The 12,809-nt window shown below is 42.3% G+C and overlaps 1 protein-coding gene across 1 annotated transcript in view; it reads right to left on the reverse strand.

Annotated features, from left to right (window-relative positions):
• The window catches only part of CRYBG3 (crystallin beta-gamma domain containing 3), a 123,812-nt gene that overhangs the window by 12,859 nt on the left and 98,144 nt on the right, over nt 1-12,809 (reverse strand). The window contains exon 18 of the mRNA XM_074946918.1: nt 3,836-3,975. Coding sequence (XP_074803019.1) covers nt 3,836-3,975 — 140 coding nt within the window. The remainder of the gene's footprint in view (nt 1-3,835; nt 3,976-12,809) is intronic.

Consider the following 12,809-nt stretch of genomic DNA (forward strand, 5'->3'; position numbering starts at 1 on the left):
GTGACTCCTCCATGCTCTTCTCATGAGTGCATCTGAGCATAAAGCATGCACTATTTTTACTACATTTCCTATTTTATTTGCTTGAAGTGTGATGGGAGTTCTAGTGTCCATCGTTTGCCTCTCTCACTGTGCGACTTTGGAGAAAGTTCTTCTGATCATGCATACTTTACTCACAGGCAGTGCACATTTGTGTATAAGCCTCAAAGGGGTTCTGTAAGTCCTGACTAACAGCTATTTAATAAGACTGACAACAGTTATAAATTCCTTCCTTTTTATTTTACCGTATTGCTGGCAATTTTATTTTTTTGAAATGCTTTTGGGCAAAATCACTGCACACTTGGGGGTAAGAGCTTCAGTCTTAGCAGTGCCCAATAGTCTCAATGTAAATGCAGTGTCTATTACCAAAGCATTGTTCTAGTGCATAAAAGGAGAGAGGGAAAGAAAATATTTTTGTAATAATAAAAAGACAAGTGTTGAACTGCTCCTGTCTTCAATAAACAAGAGAATGTGAATTGCAGCCATAAAAACACAGCGCTTACCCTTGGTATTCAATAGAGAACATGAGGCTACAACTCTGTGCTCATGAGGAGATCAGTGCAGTGCGATTAGTCCTGTCACTCAGGTGACACAGACCTCAGCCAAAGGAATGCACAAACAAAGGTGCGCATTCAAATAGGATTAAGAGAACACAGACTTAAGCTTTTTCAACCCATTGTCTTGCAATGGACTTACGTATTTGCCACACTCAGCTGCAGAGACATATCTGTGTCTTTTTCTTGGAAATAAACCTAGGAAGAGTCATTTAGACTGACCCCTGATCTTCACTACAGAATTACTTTGGTATAACTACGTCGCTAAGGAGCGTGAATAATCCACACCCCCCGAGCAACATAATTACACCAACCTAAGCGCTGGGTTAGACAGTGCTTTGTCGGCGAGAGAGCTTCTCCCACCGACATAGCTACCACTTCTTGTGGAGGTGGAGTTATTAAGCTGACAGGAGAGCTTAGAGCATCTTCACCAGAAGCACTACCGTGGTGCAGCTGCAGTGGTGATGATGCAAGTTTGTAGTGTAGACCTACTCTGAGCATTTTGTTAGCACAAATAGCTAGGATGACCTTCTGTGACCTGGCACACCTGAAAGAGTCCTAATAGCTGATCAAAGTTTAATATGAAGATAATGTTAGCGTCAACTGTGGGTGTGTTGCCAATAAAACTCTTATTGCTTTTATGGTTTAAAGGCCTCTGCTGCAGTTTTACCTAACTTTTCATAGATTCATAGATATTTAGGTCAGAAGGGACCATTATGATCATCTAGTCTTTTAAATCACAGAAAAACTTAACTCAAAAGATAACCAAAACTGGTACCCAGCAGCCCACAATCCTTATGGTTTCCTCTCAACCAAAGCCTTTAAGGTCAATAGGCATGTCCATGCCCAGCCATTCAGGGATATGGCCCCCTCCAAGCTGCAATCCCTACCTAGCCTTCTTCCCTTAGTGTCTTAGGCCTGTGCATGACAGTAAAATCCCAACCCCATATACACAGACTTGTAGTTGTCTTTAGCCTCTTTATTTGCCCAAAGCTGACCTTGCATTTTGGGACAACAGGACAAGAAAACCCTAAATCTTGCTGCATGGACTCTTAGTTGAGACAAACAAGCCCTTCCTGGACCACCCAGAAAGAATCCCAATGAAAGACCTACAATTGTCCAACACCTATTCCCTCAATCCTGACCCAGAGATATTGCAAGATGCTCAGAAAAAGGTGAAAAACCATCAGCAGCTCAGCCAAAACTGCTATGGATGTGGGGAAATTTCTTTCCAACCCTGAACTGGCTCTGGGGGAGATTCCCTCAGGACTTTTCCATACCTGCGCTGACTCCTCCCAGATGCAGAGAGCCTTGTTAACATGGCCAGCGATAGTGAGAGGGAAGGTTAGTGCTCCTTACTCCCTCACCCAGTTTCTCCCTTGTATGGGCCCTGGCCTCCCATCCCAGCCAATCCTGTTAAGGTGGAGGATTTAACATCTCCCACCCTCATCCCAATGTGAGGCAGAGAAAGCCCACAGACATCCCCTCCAAGCAGATCCTTAAGGGAAAGGACACTCCTCTGTGCTGGTCCATGGCAAACCGTACTAACTCCAAGGAGGCAGGAATATGTGCATGTTCACATTTAAAATGAAATGTTAGCAGCTAGGTGGCAAATGCACACAACACTAGCCTTTCCTCTCCAAAGGTCTCAGACTAAAACTGGATTAGGTCACAAGGAAAATTAATTGGTTATTCTCAACCTCAAATCTTGCTGCTGTTTGTCACTGGCCTCTAAGCTACCACGCAACAAGAGCAAACAATCTCTATTTAGTAAGGGCTCAGGATTGGAATGGCAGTGATGTTGAAACCAGAGGGAAAGCACACCGACAAAGCTGTTTGAGGCAGTTTACACTCACCCACAGGTCTACAGCCACTGGTAATACCCACTTAAATTACCCAGAAAGAAAGTTCAATCATTAACCACCTTTGCAAAAACTGGTTATGTGAAGAATAAGGCTGTGCATTTCAATGAGGCCAACCCAATGCCACTCCCAATGCTGTCATGGTACTGTAAGTGCTTCAGGCCATACGAAGATAACCCTCAAAGTGAACTCAGAGGATCAAAGACATGGACATGGCTGGATCACAGGTGGGTCACAGAGGGTGAGAATTTCACTCATCCTTACCTGTACCTTAATTTTTCTGTAAAAAGCACTTTAAAAATGTCATTTGTTTGAAGTGGGAAGCAACTTTATACAAAGGCCACTATACTTAGCACTGATTGCTCACAGCTACTGCTAAGTCTGCTTCACACAACAGAGCCACTAGAAGGGTGGGAACAGCCTTACGACACCAGACAGTTCTATCATTATTTATTCATCGTATAACCATGCTGCCTAGTGAGGGATCAGGTCCCCTTGTACTACGTCTTGTACAAACACAGAATAAAAAGATGAAGGATACTCAGCACTGGTATCACAGGGGTCCCACATATACGGTTACTCTGTATAAGTTACAATTCTCTCTGGTGACTGTATGGGATCAGGACAGGTACAGAAGTGTTATTTTTAAAATACTGCATAAAAGCATATAAATGTACATTACACATGGTAGTGAAGGAAAAATAGAGGTCTAAATTAATTTTTTTGAATTCACTTTAGGGGTCTGTAATGGTGATGTTAAACTGTACAAAGGCAGCTCAGTCATATGAATATGGAGAGTAAACAGGAAGATGAGCTGAAGATTAACTTAAAAAATAAAAAAGGAAGATATATGCTGCATACTCAATGGCTGCTAAGATTCGCAATCAGCAATCTCCAGCACAACTTGATGGCTACATGGGACTCCGTGCAAAAAGGGGGCTGGTGGAGGCTTTTGAATCAAGGCTGCAAAGCACAGCCAGGATAGAGGGTATCTGGAGTTTTCTGAGGGTGAGGAGAAGCAGGGGCAGTGAAGAAAGGGTCACTTCATGGATGCAAGATGCTTCTCATGGCAGTCTAAAAATGCTTTACTTTTTGCTCCTGGGTTTGTCCTGCTCAACACCTTATTGTTCACTCTTTGTTCTTTTAAGCAGATAAAAAGGCAGATTCTTGTAGCAGGAAGTTTGATTTACTGACTCGATCACATTTGTATTCGGTTCAGGTCTAGGTACAAATGAGTTCCAATGTTGATTTCCCCCAAATTTTAGGATACTCCTGTTTTACTTGTCACACACAACCCAAAAAAATATAGCAAACTCATCATATAGGAAGGCAAGTGGAAGGAGAACACAAATGCTGTCTCTGAAATATTTCTACCATACTTACAAACCACTTCTCACCCATACGGACTGGGTGTAAAAGTGAAGGTCCTTGTTTAGAACAGAACTGACAGCTTCTTTGAAGTGCAACTCTCTGCCCTCGCAACATTCCAGTGCAAACAGACTGATGGAAGGCTCAGCAAAAACCTAGGAGAGAGGTAGTTATAGTTACTCAAAACAGCCTAGTTGCACCTTGTTGGCATGCTACTTGGGACCCTTCTTTGTCCGTTTCAGTTTTTAATCTCTCTGAGGTTCTGGTCTAATTTTAATGTGAACATTTATCAGTAATTTAGTTTTTTGATTTGCATAATAAACTTTCCTAGGAGTTGATATTTGTCGAGGAAGCATGATCTAATGGTTTGCCACGACAGTGTAGTGTCCATTGACATCAGTGGCTGTTGGTTTGACGCTAATGACCAGATTTGCTAAGATATTTAGGCTCCTAAAAATGCAGATAGGTGTCTAGTGGGACTTTCAAAAGCACATAAGCAGGTCAGGCATGCAACTTCCACGGATTTCAAATAGGAAGTTAGGTGTGTAGGCAGGTTAGGTGCTGAATATTCTTCTAGGTACCTACCTGAATCTTTAGTCACCTAAATTCTGTTGAAAATCTGGCCCTAAATATTGAACAGAGAAATATACTGCAAAACTGTGGATTTTTTTTTTTAATCAAGAATTTGAATGTTCCCTTCAAAAGATCCAGAAAAAAATCAGGTAATTAGGACTCACTTCAATTCAAATCTTTTCACCTAATGTTATTTTTAACTTATTTTAGTAACACATCTTTTGGCTCTATTGACTCTAGATAAAGATCATAACAGTTATTTGAAAATGCGGTACAAGGATGAAATCTGTAGAGCATACATAGTACTACTTCACAAATAAGGAAGCCATATCTTCATTGCAAAAGAGACGCATTTTTGCATCAAGTTAGATAACTCAATGCAAAATCCTAGTGGAGACCAGGGACTTTAAGCGTTTTTAGTTTGATGTAGCTAGTCAAGGAAAACTCTAGGTCGGGGTATAGAGTTGACCTCACTAGCTACATCCAGCTAAAAATTACCTGTGCCTTCACCAGAATATACATGGAGATTGTTTTCTTGATGCAAAAACACACCCTCTTTTCCCCTCAGTGAAGAGATGGCCTAAGAGTTGGAAGATGCACAAACCAAACACAAAAATCTAACATTAATGTTTACTCCCATGCAGTCATAAAGAGGATATAAACTTAATGAACCAAGAAGGTACAGTTATAAAGAGTTTCTAGTGACACGTTTTTCACAAAGACCTCAATTGTGATACAGGCCTTATGAATGTACTGTCACTGAGGCCACGTCTACACTATCCACTGGATCGGTGGGTAGTGATCGATCTATCGGATCAATTTATCGCGTCTACACTAGACGTAGTGTAGACGCAATAAATTGATCCCCGATTGCTCTGCCGTCGACTCCGGAACTCCACCAGGGCAAGAGGTGGAAGCGGAGTCGATGGGGGAGCAACGAGGACGCAAAGTAAGTGATTCTAAGTCGATCTAAGGTACGTCGACTTCAGCTTCGCTATTCCTGTAGCTGAAGTTGCGTATCTTAGATCGATCCTGCACCCTAGTGTAGACCAGGCCTGACTCACTGTTCTTGGTATGTGACTGCTTGTTCAACTTACACCTCCAGGAAACTGCTTCCCTCTGCTAACTAGTACCATGTAGCACTATTAGAGGTATTGCACATGATGAGAAAAAAGTTTGCCAAGCATCATGAAAATGAGGACAATCTACGTTACCCATCCTTAGATAGCTTTGAAAGGGCTTTCAACTTGAACACTCCAAAACAGAAAATGAGATTCAAAGACAATGTCCTTATTATGAAATGTCATTTATCTTCCTTTGCCGCCCTCCACTCCTCTGAAGAGGCAGGACAATTTATGCGGGGGGGGTGTGTGTGCGCGCGTGTGCTTTATTTCAATATTTCAGTAGTTAATTTTAGGGCTAATGAAAGTGAGACTCATAGCAATAGACTGAGCACAGGCAGCTGCTGCTGAGGTTTCTCCACCTAGCCACAAAGTCAGCAACAATCCTATTTTCTCAATTCAATTCTTTACCTGAAGAGAGACTGACAGCCATGCTAAACTCTGTCTGTCTAGATGAGTAACTGAGAAGAAAAAAAGGTGCTTTTAAAAAAGGAGTTAACAGCATCTGAAATACCACTTAGCACCTAATGTAGATACAGTTTAATACTTAAAATCATGTTAGCTGATGGTGGGGTGTAACATGACCAGCTAATACAATTTAAAAAATATTTTTGCTATATTCCTAGCTGTGCCTCCAATTTGAAAAAAAATATTTTATTGCGTCAGAGGCTTATGGAGCGCTTCTAAACCTACACCATTGTGTAATTACAGTTCAGAGTTTCACAGAATGCACAACTAGCCTGTGGAACTCATTGCAACAACATAACACTGAGGCCAACACCTTAGCAAGATTTAAAGAGGACTGGATGTTTATATGGATAACAAGGATATTCAGAGTTACAATATTTAAAAAAAAAACCCTAAATTTATGGAAGGGATATGAAATCAGGGTATTAATCAACCTTTAACTAATGGGGACTGGGAAGAAATTTGCCCTGTGGGCAAGTTATTCCACAACTCCCTATATCAGTGTTTTCCTTGAACTTTCCTCTTAAGTATCTGGTACCAATCAGAGCCAGGATACTGGACTAGATGGACCACTGGTCTGATCCAGCATGGTCATGTCTGTGTTAAGAGTCAAGGAAACTTGCTTGACAGTTGTTAGGAGCCGAAAGGGCTCCAACTCTCAAACAACTTTAGGACAGGCCAGTCCTCGCTTACAGACAGCCCCCCAACCTGAAGCAAATACTCACCAGCAACCACACAACAAAGGGGAACACACAAAGGAAAAAACCCAGTCTCCCCAACTCCCAAGAAAAAAGCCTGGACCACCTGGCTCCTCGAGAGAGAGAGAGAGAGAGAGAGAGAGAGAGTGTGTGTGTGTGTGTGCACGCGCGCATGGAGAGGGGAGCACTGGAGAAGAGGAGGTTGACTGTCTTAGGACAGGGTCTCCATGTGTTCTGGCTGCTTAGCTGAACTCCCATTTCCTTCAGAGTTTTGCAAGCCGAGATATCTAAATTAAAGTCACCTACAATTCTCAAAAGACATATCTGGCTTCAAGTCTAAGCTTGATAAGTTTATGGAGGGGATGGTATGATGGGATAGCCTAATCTTGGCAATTAACTGATCTTTGACTATTAGCAGTAAATGTGCCCAATGGCCTGTCATGGGATGTTAGATGGGGTGGGATCTGAGTTACTACAGAGAATTCTTTCCTGGGTATCTGGCTGGTGAGTCTTGCCCACATACTCAGGGTTTAGCTGATTACCATATTTGGGGTTGGGAAGGAATTTTCCTCCAGGACAGATTGGCAGAGGCCCTGGGGGGTTTTTGGCTTCCTCCAAACCTGGGGCACAGGTCACTTGCTGGAGGATTCTCTGCACCTTCAAGTCTTTAAACCATGATTTGAGGACTTCAATAGCTCAGACATAGGTTAGGGGTTTGTTACAGGAGTGGGTGGGTGAGATTCTGTGGCCTGCGTTGTGCAGGAGTTCGGACTAGACGATCATAATGGTCCCGTCTGACCTTAAAGTCTATGATTCTATGATTCTCCAGGACATGGAAATAACTGCCCCAGCCCAGCTCACAGCAGCTCTAAAAGTTCTCTCAGGAAAATATTTTGAAACATTGGCAACTATGTTATACTTGTAACCTTTGTAAAAAAATCTTCCCTATTACAAGCATGATGAAGTACTGAAGAATTCTTTGAAAGTGACCTTTGTATGTTAACGAAACCACCTTACTCAAACAAAATTAATACTGGGGAAAGCCCCATTTATGATGCAAGGAGTTAAAACATGGGGAGCATTATATGATCTACAGCATAATCTTGTGAGAAAGGGAGGATACTTCTACACAGTATTTCAGGAAAGAGTGTCCATAAGTAAAGAATACCTTTGTATTTAACTCTTTAGGTTAACAGGTGCAAATACTCTGGTATTAATACATCAGATGGTGTAGGTGCACTGCCAAACTCATTTCTCTCTCCACAGTAGCATTTCAGTTGCTGGATTAAGCCACATATGCATTACCTTCAACTTCTACAAAGGTAACGTCTCACACAGTTTCTCTCAACTCATTGAGCCCTATTCACAAACCATCTCACCTTCATTTAACAGATATAAACCACACTATCAAATGTTCCAGAATTCAGAACGAAATTTTATATTTTACGAATGCAGAAAGCACATAAAAAAATCTCATACTAAAAAGAAAGACTAAAATAAGATTAGCTTCCTTCAAACTGCTCTTGTTTCCATTTTCACTTTTAAGTGCCATACCATGAAAACCAAAACCAAAATCAAAACCATCCAACCTCAACACAAAGAGACAGAATGCAGAAGTTAAGTAAAGTTGCTACATAAAATAGCTTCAAGACACCATACACACAAACACATTGCTATAATAAAATAAAAAATATAAGTACATTGTTCCTTTGGAACTACAGATAAAATTTCATGACAAATTTCAAGAAAATGTTATTAATAAACTTGATTTGAGATGGTGTCACCAAAAATGTTTCCTTCTCCCACTTCACTGCAACCTCCAAAATGAAAATTATATAGCTTTTCATAAGAAAGAGTCCTATCCCAATGAAGTCAACAGAAGGTTTCTCATCAACTTCAGCAGGTTTTGGACTTGGGCCTAATTGCCTTCCCTGTTACAAAAACTTGTGGTAGGTTTTTCCTCACTTCCTGTTTGTACTGAATTATCAGATGAATAAATGGAATATATCAGGGATCGAATGGATATTAAATGTTTGTAGTACCGTATGCATGGACTTGGGGGGGAGGGGTTGTGGGTGTCTGGCCCCCCAGCTGGGCTTTGGGGGGTGGGGGAAGGGCAAAGAAACAGAAGCTGGGTTGTCATAGGGGTTTCTTTAACTCTCTACTCCTGGTGGAATTTGTGTGTGTCTGTATTGTTACAGACATACTTGCTGACAGGTATTTTGAAATAAATTACTAAAATAATTGAAACTGGTGTGATTATGTAGTTATTTTGACAAATAAAATTTGCAGAATTTTAAAATATTGTGTGCAGAATTTTTAATTTTTTGTCGCAGAATTCTCCCAGGAGTATCAAGTTGTATGTTCTCTCATTTTTATCAATTCATTGTACTGTACAAAGTGAGCCACTGTTGGGGGCTGTCTATTGGTTAGAGCTGGTGACAGAGTTAGGACTGTTGGGATCTATTCCTGACTCAGGAACTGACTCCTAGGGGAAACGTATCCACAAAAACAATGAGTAGTCCGGTGGCACCTTAAAGACTAACGGATTTATTTGGGCATAAGCTTTTGTGGGTAAAAATCCCACTTCTTCAATTGCATGGAGTGAAAATTACAGATGAAGGCATAAATATATATTGGCACATGAAGAGAAGGGACTTACCTTACAATTGGAGAACCAATGCTGAAGGCCAATTCAGTCAGGGTGGATGTGGTCCACTCCCAATAATTGATGAGGAGGTGTCAATACCAAGAGAGGGAAAATTGCTTTGTAGTGAGCCAGCCACTCCCAATCTCTATTCAAGCCCAAACTGATGGTGTTAAGGTTGCAAATGAATTGTAACTCTGCAGTTTCTCTTTGAAATCTGTTTTTGAAGTTTTTTTTTTGCAGGATGGCTACTTTTAAATCTGTTATTGAATGTCCAGGGAGATTGAAGTGTTCTACTGGCTTTTGTATGTTACCATTTCTGATATCTCATTTGTGTCCATTTATCCTTCTACATAGAGACTGTCCGGTTTGGCCAAGGTACATGGCAGAGGGGCATTGCTGGCACATATCACATTCATAGATGTGCAGGTGAATGAGCCCCTGATGGTGTGGCTGGTATGGTTGGGTCCTATGATGGTGATGCTAGAGTAGACATGGGGACAGAGAAGGCAATATGGTTTGTTAGAGGGATTGGTTCCTGGGTTACTGTTTCTGTGGTGTGGTGTGTAGTTGCTGGTGAGTATTTGCTTCAGATTGGAGGGCTGCCTGTAAGCGAGGACTGGCCTGCCTCCCAGGTCCTGTGAGAGTGGGGGATCATTTTCCAGGATAGGTTGTAGGTCGTTGATAATGTGCTGGAGAGGCTTTAGCTGGGGCCTGTATGTGATGGCAGGTGGTGTTCTGTTATTTTCCTTGTTGGGCCTATCCTGTAGTAGGTGACTTCTGGGTACCCGTCTCGCTCTGTCAATTTGTTTCCTCACTTGCCCAGGTGGCTACTGTAGTTTTAAGAATGCTTCATAGAGATCTTGTAGGTGTTTGTCTCTGTCTGAGGGATTGGAGCAATTGCGGTTGTATCTTAGGGCTTGGCTGTAGACAATGAATCATGTGATGTGTCCTGGATGGAAGCTGGAGGCATGTAGGTAAGTATGGCGGTCAGTAGGTTTCCAGTATAGGGTGGTGTTTATGTGACCATCACTTATTTGCACTGTAGTGTCCAGGAAGTGGATCTCTTGTGTGGACTAGTCCAGGCTGAGGTTGACGGTGGGGTGGAAATTGTTGAAATCCATGTGGAATTCTTCAAGGGCCTCCTTCCCGTGGGTTCATATGATGATGATGTCATCAATGTAGCATAAGTAGAGGAGAGACACTAGGGGACAAGAGCTGAGGAAGCGTTGTTCTAAGTCAGCCACAAAAATGTTGGCATACTGTGGGGCTATGGCAGTGCCGCTGACTTGAAGGTATAAGTTGTCCCCAAATCTGAAATGCTTGTGGGTGAGGACAAAGTCACAAAGCTCAGTCACCAGGTGTGCCATGGCCTCATCAGGGATACTGTTCCTGACAGTTTGTAGTCCATCCTCGTGTGGAATATTCGTGTAGAGAGCTTCTACATCCTTGGTGGCCAGGATGGTGTATTCAGGAAGATCATCAACGCACTGTAGTTTCCTCAGGAAGTTGGCAGTGTCTCGAACATAGATAGGAGTGCTGGTAGCGTAGGGTCTGAGGAGAAAGTCCAAACAGCCAGATAATCCTGCTGTAAGTGTGCCAATGCCTGAGACGATGGGGTGTCCAGGACTTCCAGGTTTATGGATCTTGGGCAGCAAATAGAATACCCCTGGTTGAGGCTCTAGCGGTGTGTCTGTGTAGATTTGTTCCCAGGCTGTTGCAGGGAGTTTCTTGAGCAGATGGTGTAGTTTCTTTTGGTACTCCTCAGTGGGATCAGGGGATAGTAGCCTGTAGAATGTGGTGTTGGAGAGTTGCCTGGCAGCCTCCTGCTCATAATCTGACCTGTTTATGACGACTACAGCATCTCCTCTTTGGTTATAATGTCAGAATTGTTTCTGAGACTGTGGATGGCATTGTGTTCTGTACAGCTGAGGTTGTGGGGCAAGGGATGCTGTTTGTTCACAATTTCAGCCTGTGCACGTCTGCAGAAGCACTCTATGTAGAAGTCCAGTCCGTCATTTTGACCGTCAGGAGGAGTCCACGCAGAATTCTTCTTCTTGTAGTATTGGTAGGAGGGTTCCTGTAGGTCAGTGCTCTGTTCAGTGGTGTGTTGAAAATATTCTTTGAGTCGGAGACAGCGAAAGTAGGCTTCCAGATTACTGCAGAACTGTATTATGTGCGTGGGGGTGGTGGGGCAGAAAGAGAGTCCCTGAGATAGGACAGACTCTTCTGCCGGGCTAATTGTGTGGTTGGATAGATTAACAATATTGTTGGGTGAATTAAGGATAACACTGTTGTAGCCCCCTGTGGCATGTAGAAGTTTAGATAGTTTACTGTCCTTTTTCCTCTGTAGAGAAGTAAAGTGTACATTGTAAATGGCTTGTCTTGTTTTTGTAAAGTCCAGTCATGTGGAAGTTTGTGAGGAAGGTTGATTTTGAGAATTCATTCTTGATCTTCTGTTTGCTGTACAGGATGCTGATCAGGTTGTTCCTCAGTTTCTTTGAGTGTGTGTGGCACAATCTCTCACCATAGTCAGTATAGTATGTCGATTGCAATGGATTTTTTACCTTCTGTCTATTTGGTATGATGTCCATCTGTTTGCACTTGGAGAGGAGGATGATGTCTGTATCTGTGCGAGTAACAAACCCTGTAACAACCAATCCCTATAACAAACCTGGTTGCCTTCTCTGTCCCCATATCTACTCTAGCGACACCATCATAGGACCCAACCACACCAGCCACACCATCAGGGGGCTCATTCACCTGCACATCTATTAATGTGATATATGCCATCATGTGCCAGCAATGCCCCTCTGCCATGTACATTGGCCAAACCGGACAGTCTCTACATGAAAAGATAAATGGACACAAACCAGACATCAGGAAAGGTAACATACAAAAGCCAGCAGGAGAACACTTCAATCTCCCTGGACATTCAACAACAGATTTAAAAGTAGCCATTCTTCAACAACAAAACTTCAGAAACAGACTTCAAAGAGAAACTGGAGAGCTACAATTCATTTGCAACCTTAACACCATCAATTTGGGCTTGAATAGGGACTAGGAGTGGCTGGATCACTACAAAAGCAATTTTCCCTCTCTTGGTATTGACACCTTCTCATCAATCATTGGGAGTGGACCACATCCACCCTGAACTGGCCTTCAACATTGGTTCTCCACTTGTAAGGTAAGTCCCTTCTCTTCATGTGCCAATATATATTTATGCCTTCATCTGTAATTTTCACTCCATGCATCTGAAGAAGTGGGTCTTTTACCCACGAAAGCTTATGCCCAAATAAATCTGATAGTCTTTAAGGTGCCAACGGACTCCTTGTTGTTTAAATCAGGAAAACCATCAGGCAGAGAAATTATTTTCAAGCTTCTAATACACACCCAAGTATATCTGGCAGCCCCCCTTGAACAGCCATAAGTTAGAACAAAATTCAATAGATGTAAAGTACTGTAGTATTCCCTAATCAAAG

The sequence above is a fragment of the Natator depressus genome, chromosome 1, assembly GCF_965152275.1.
Source record: "Natator depressus isolate rNatDep1 chromosome 1, rNatDep2.hap1, whole genome shotgun sequence".
NCBI lineage: Eukaryota > Metazoa > Chordata > Testudines > Cheloniidae > Natator > Natator depressus.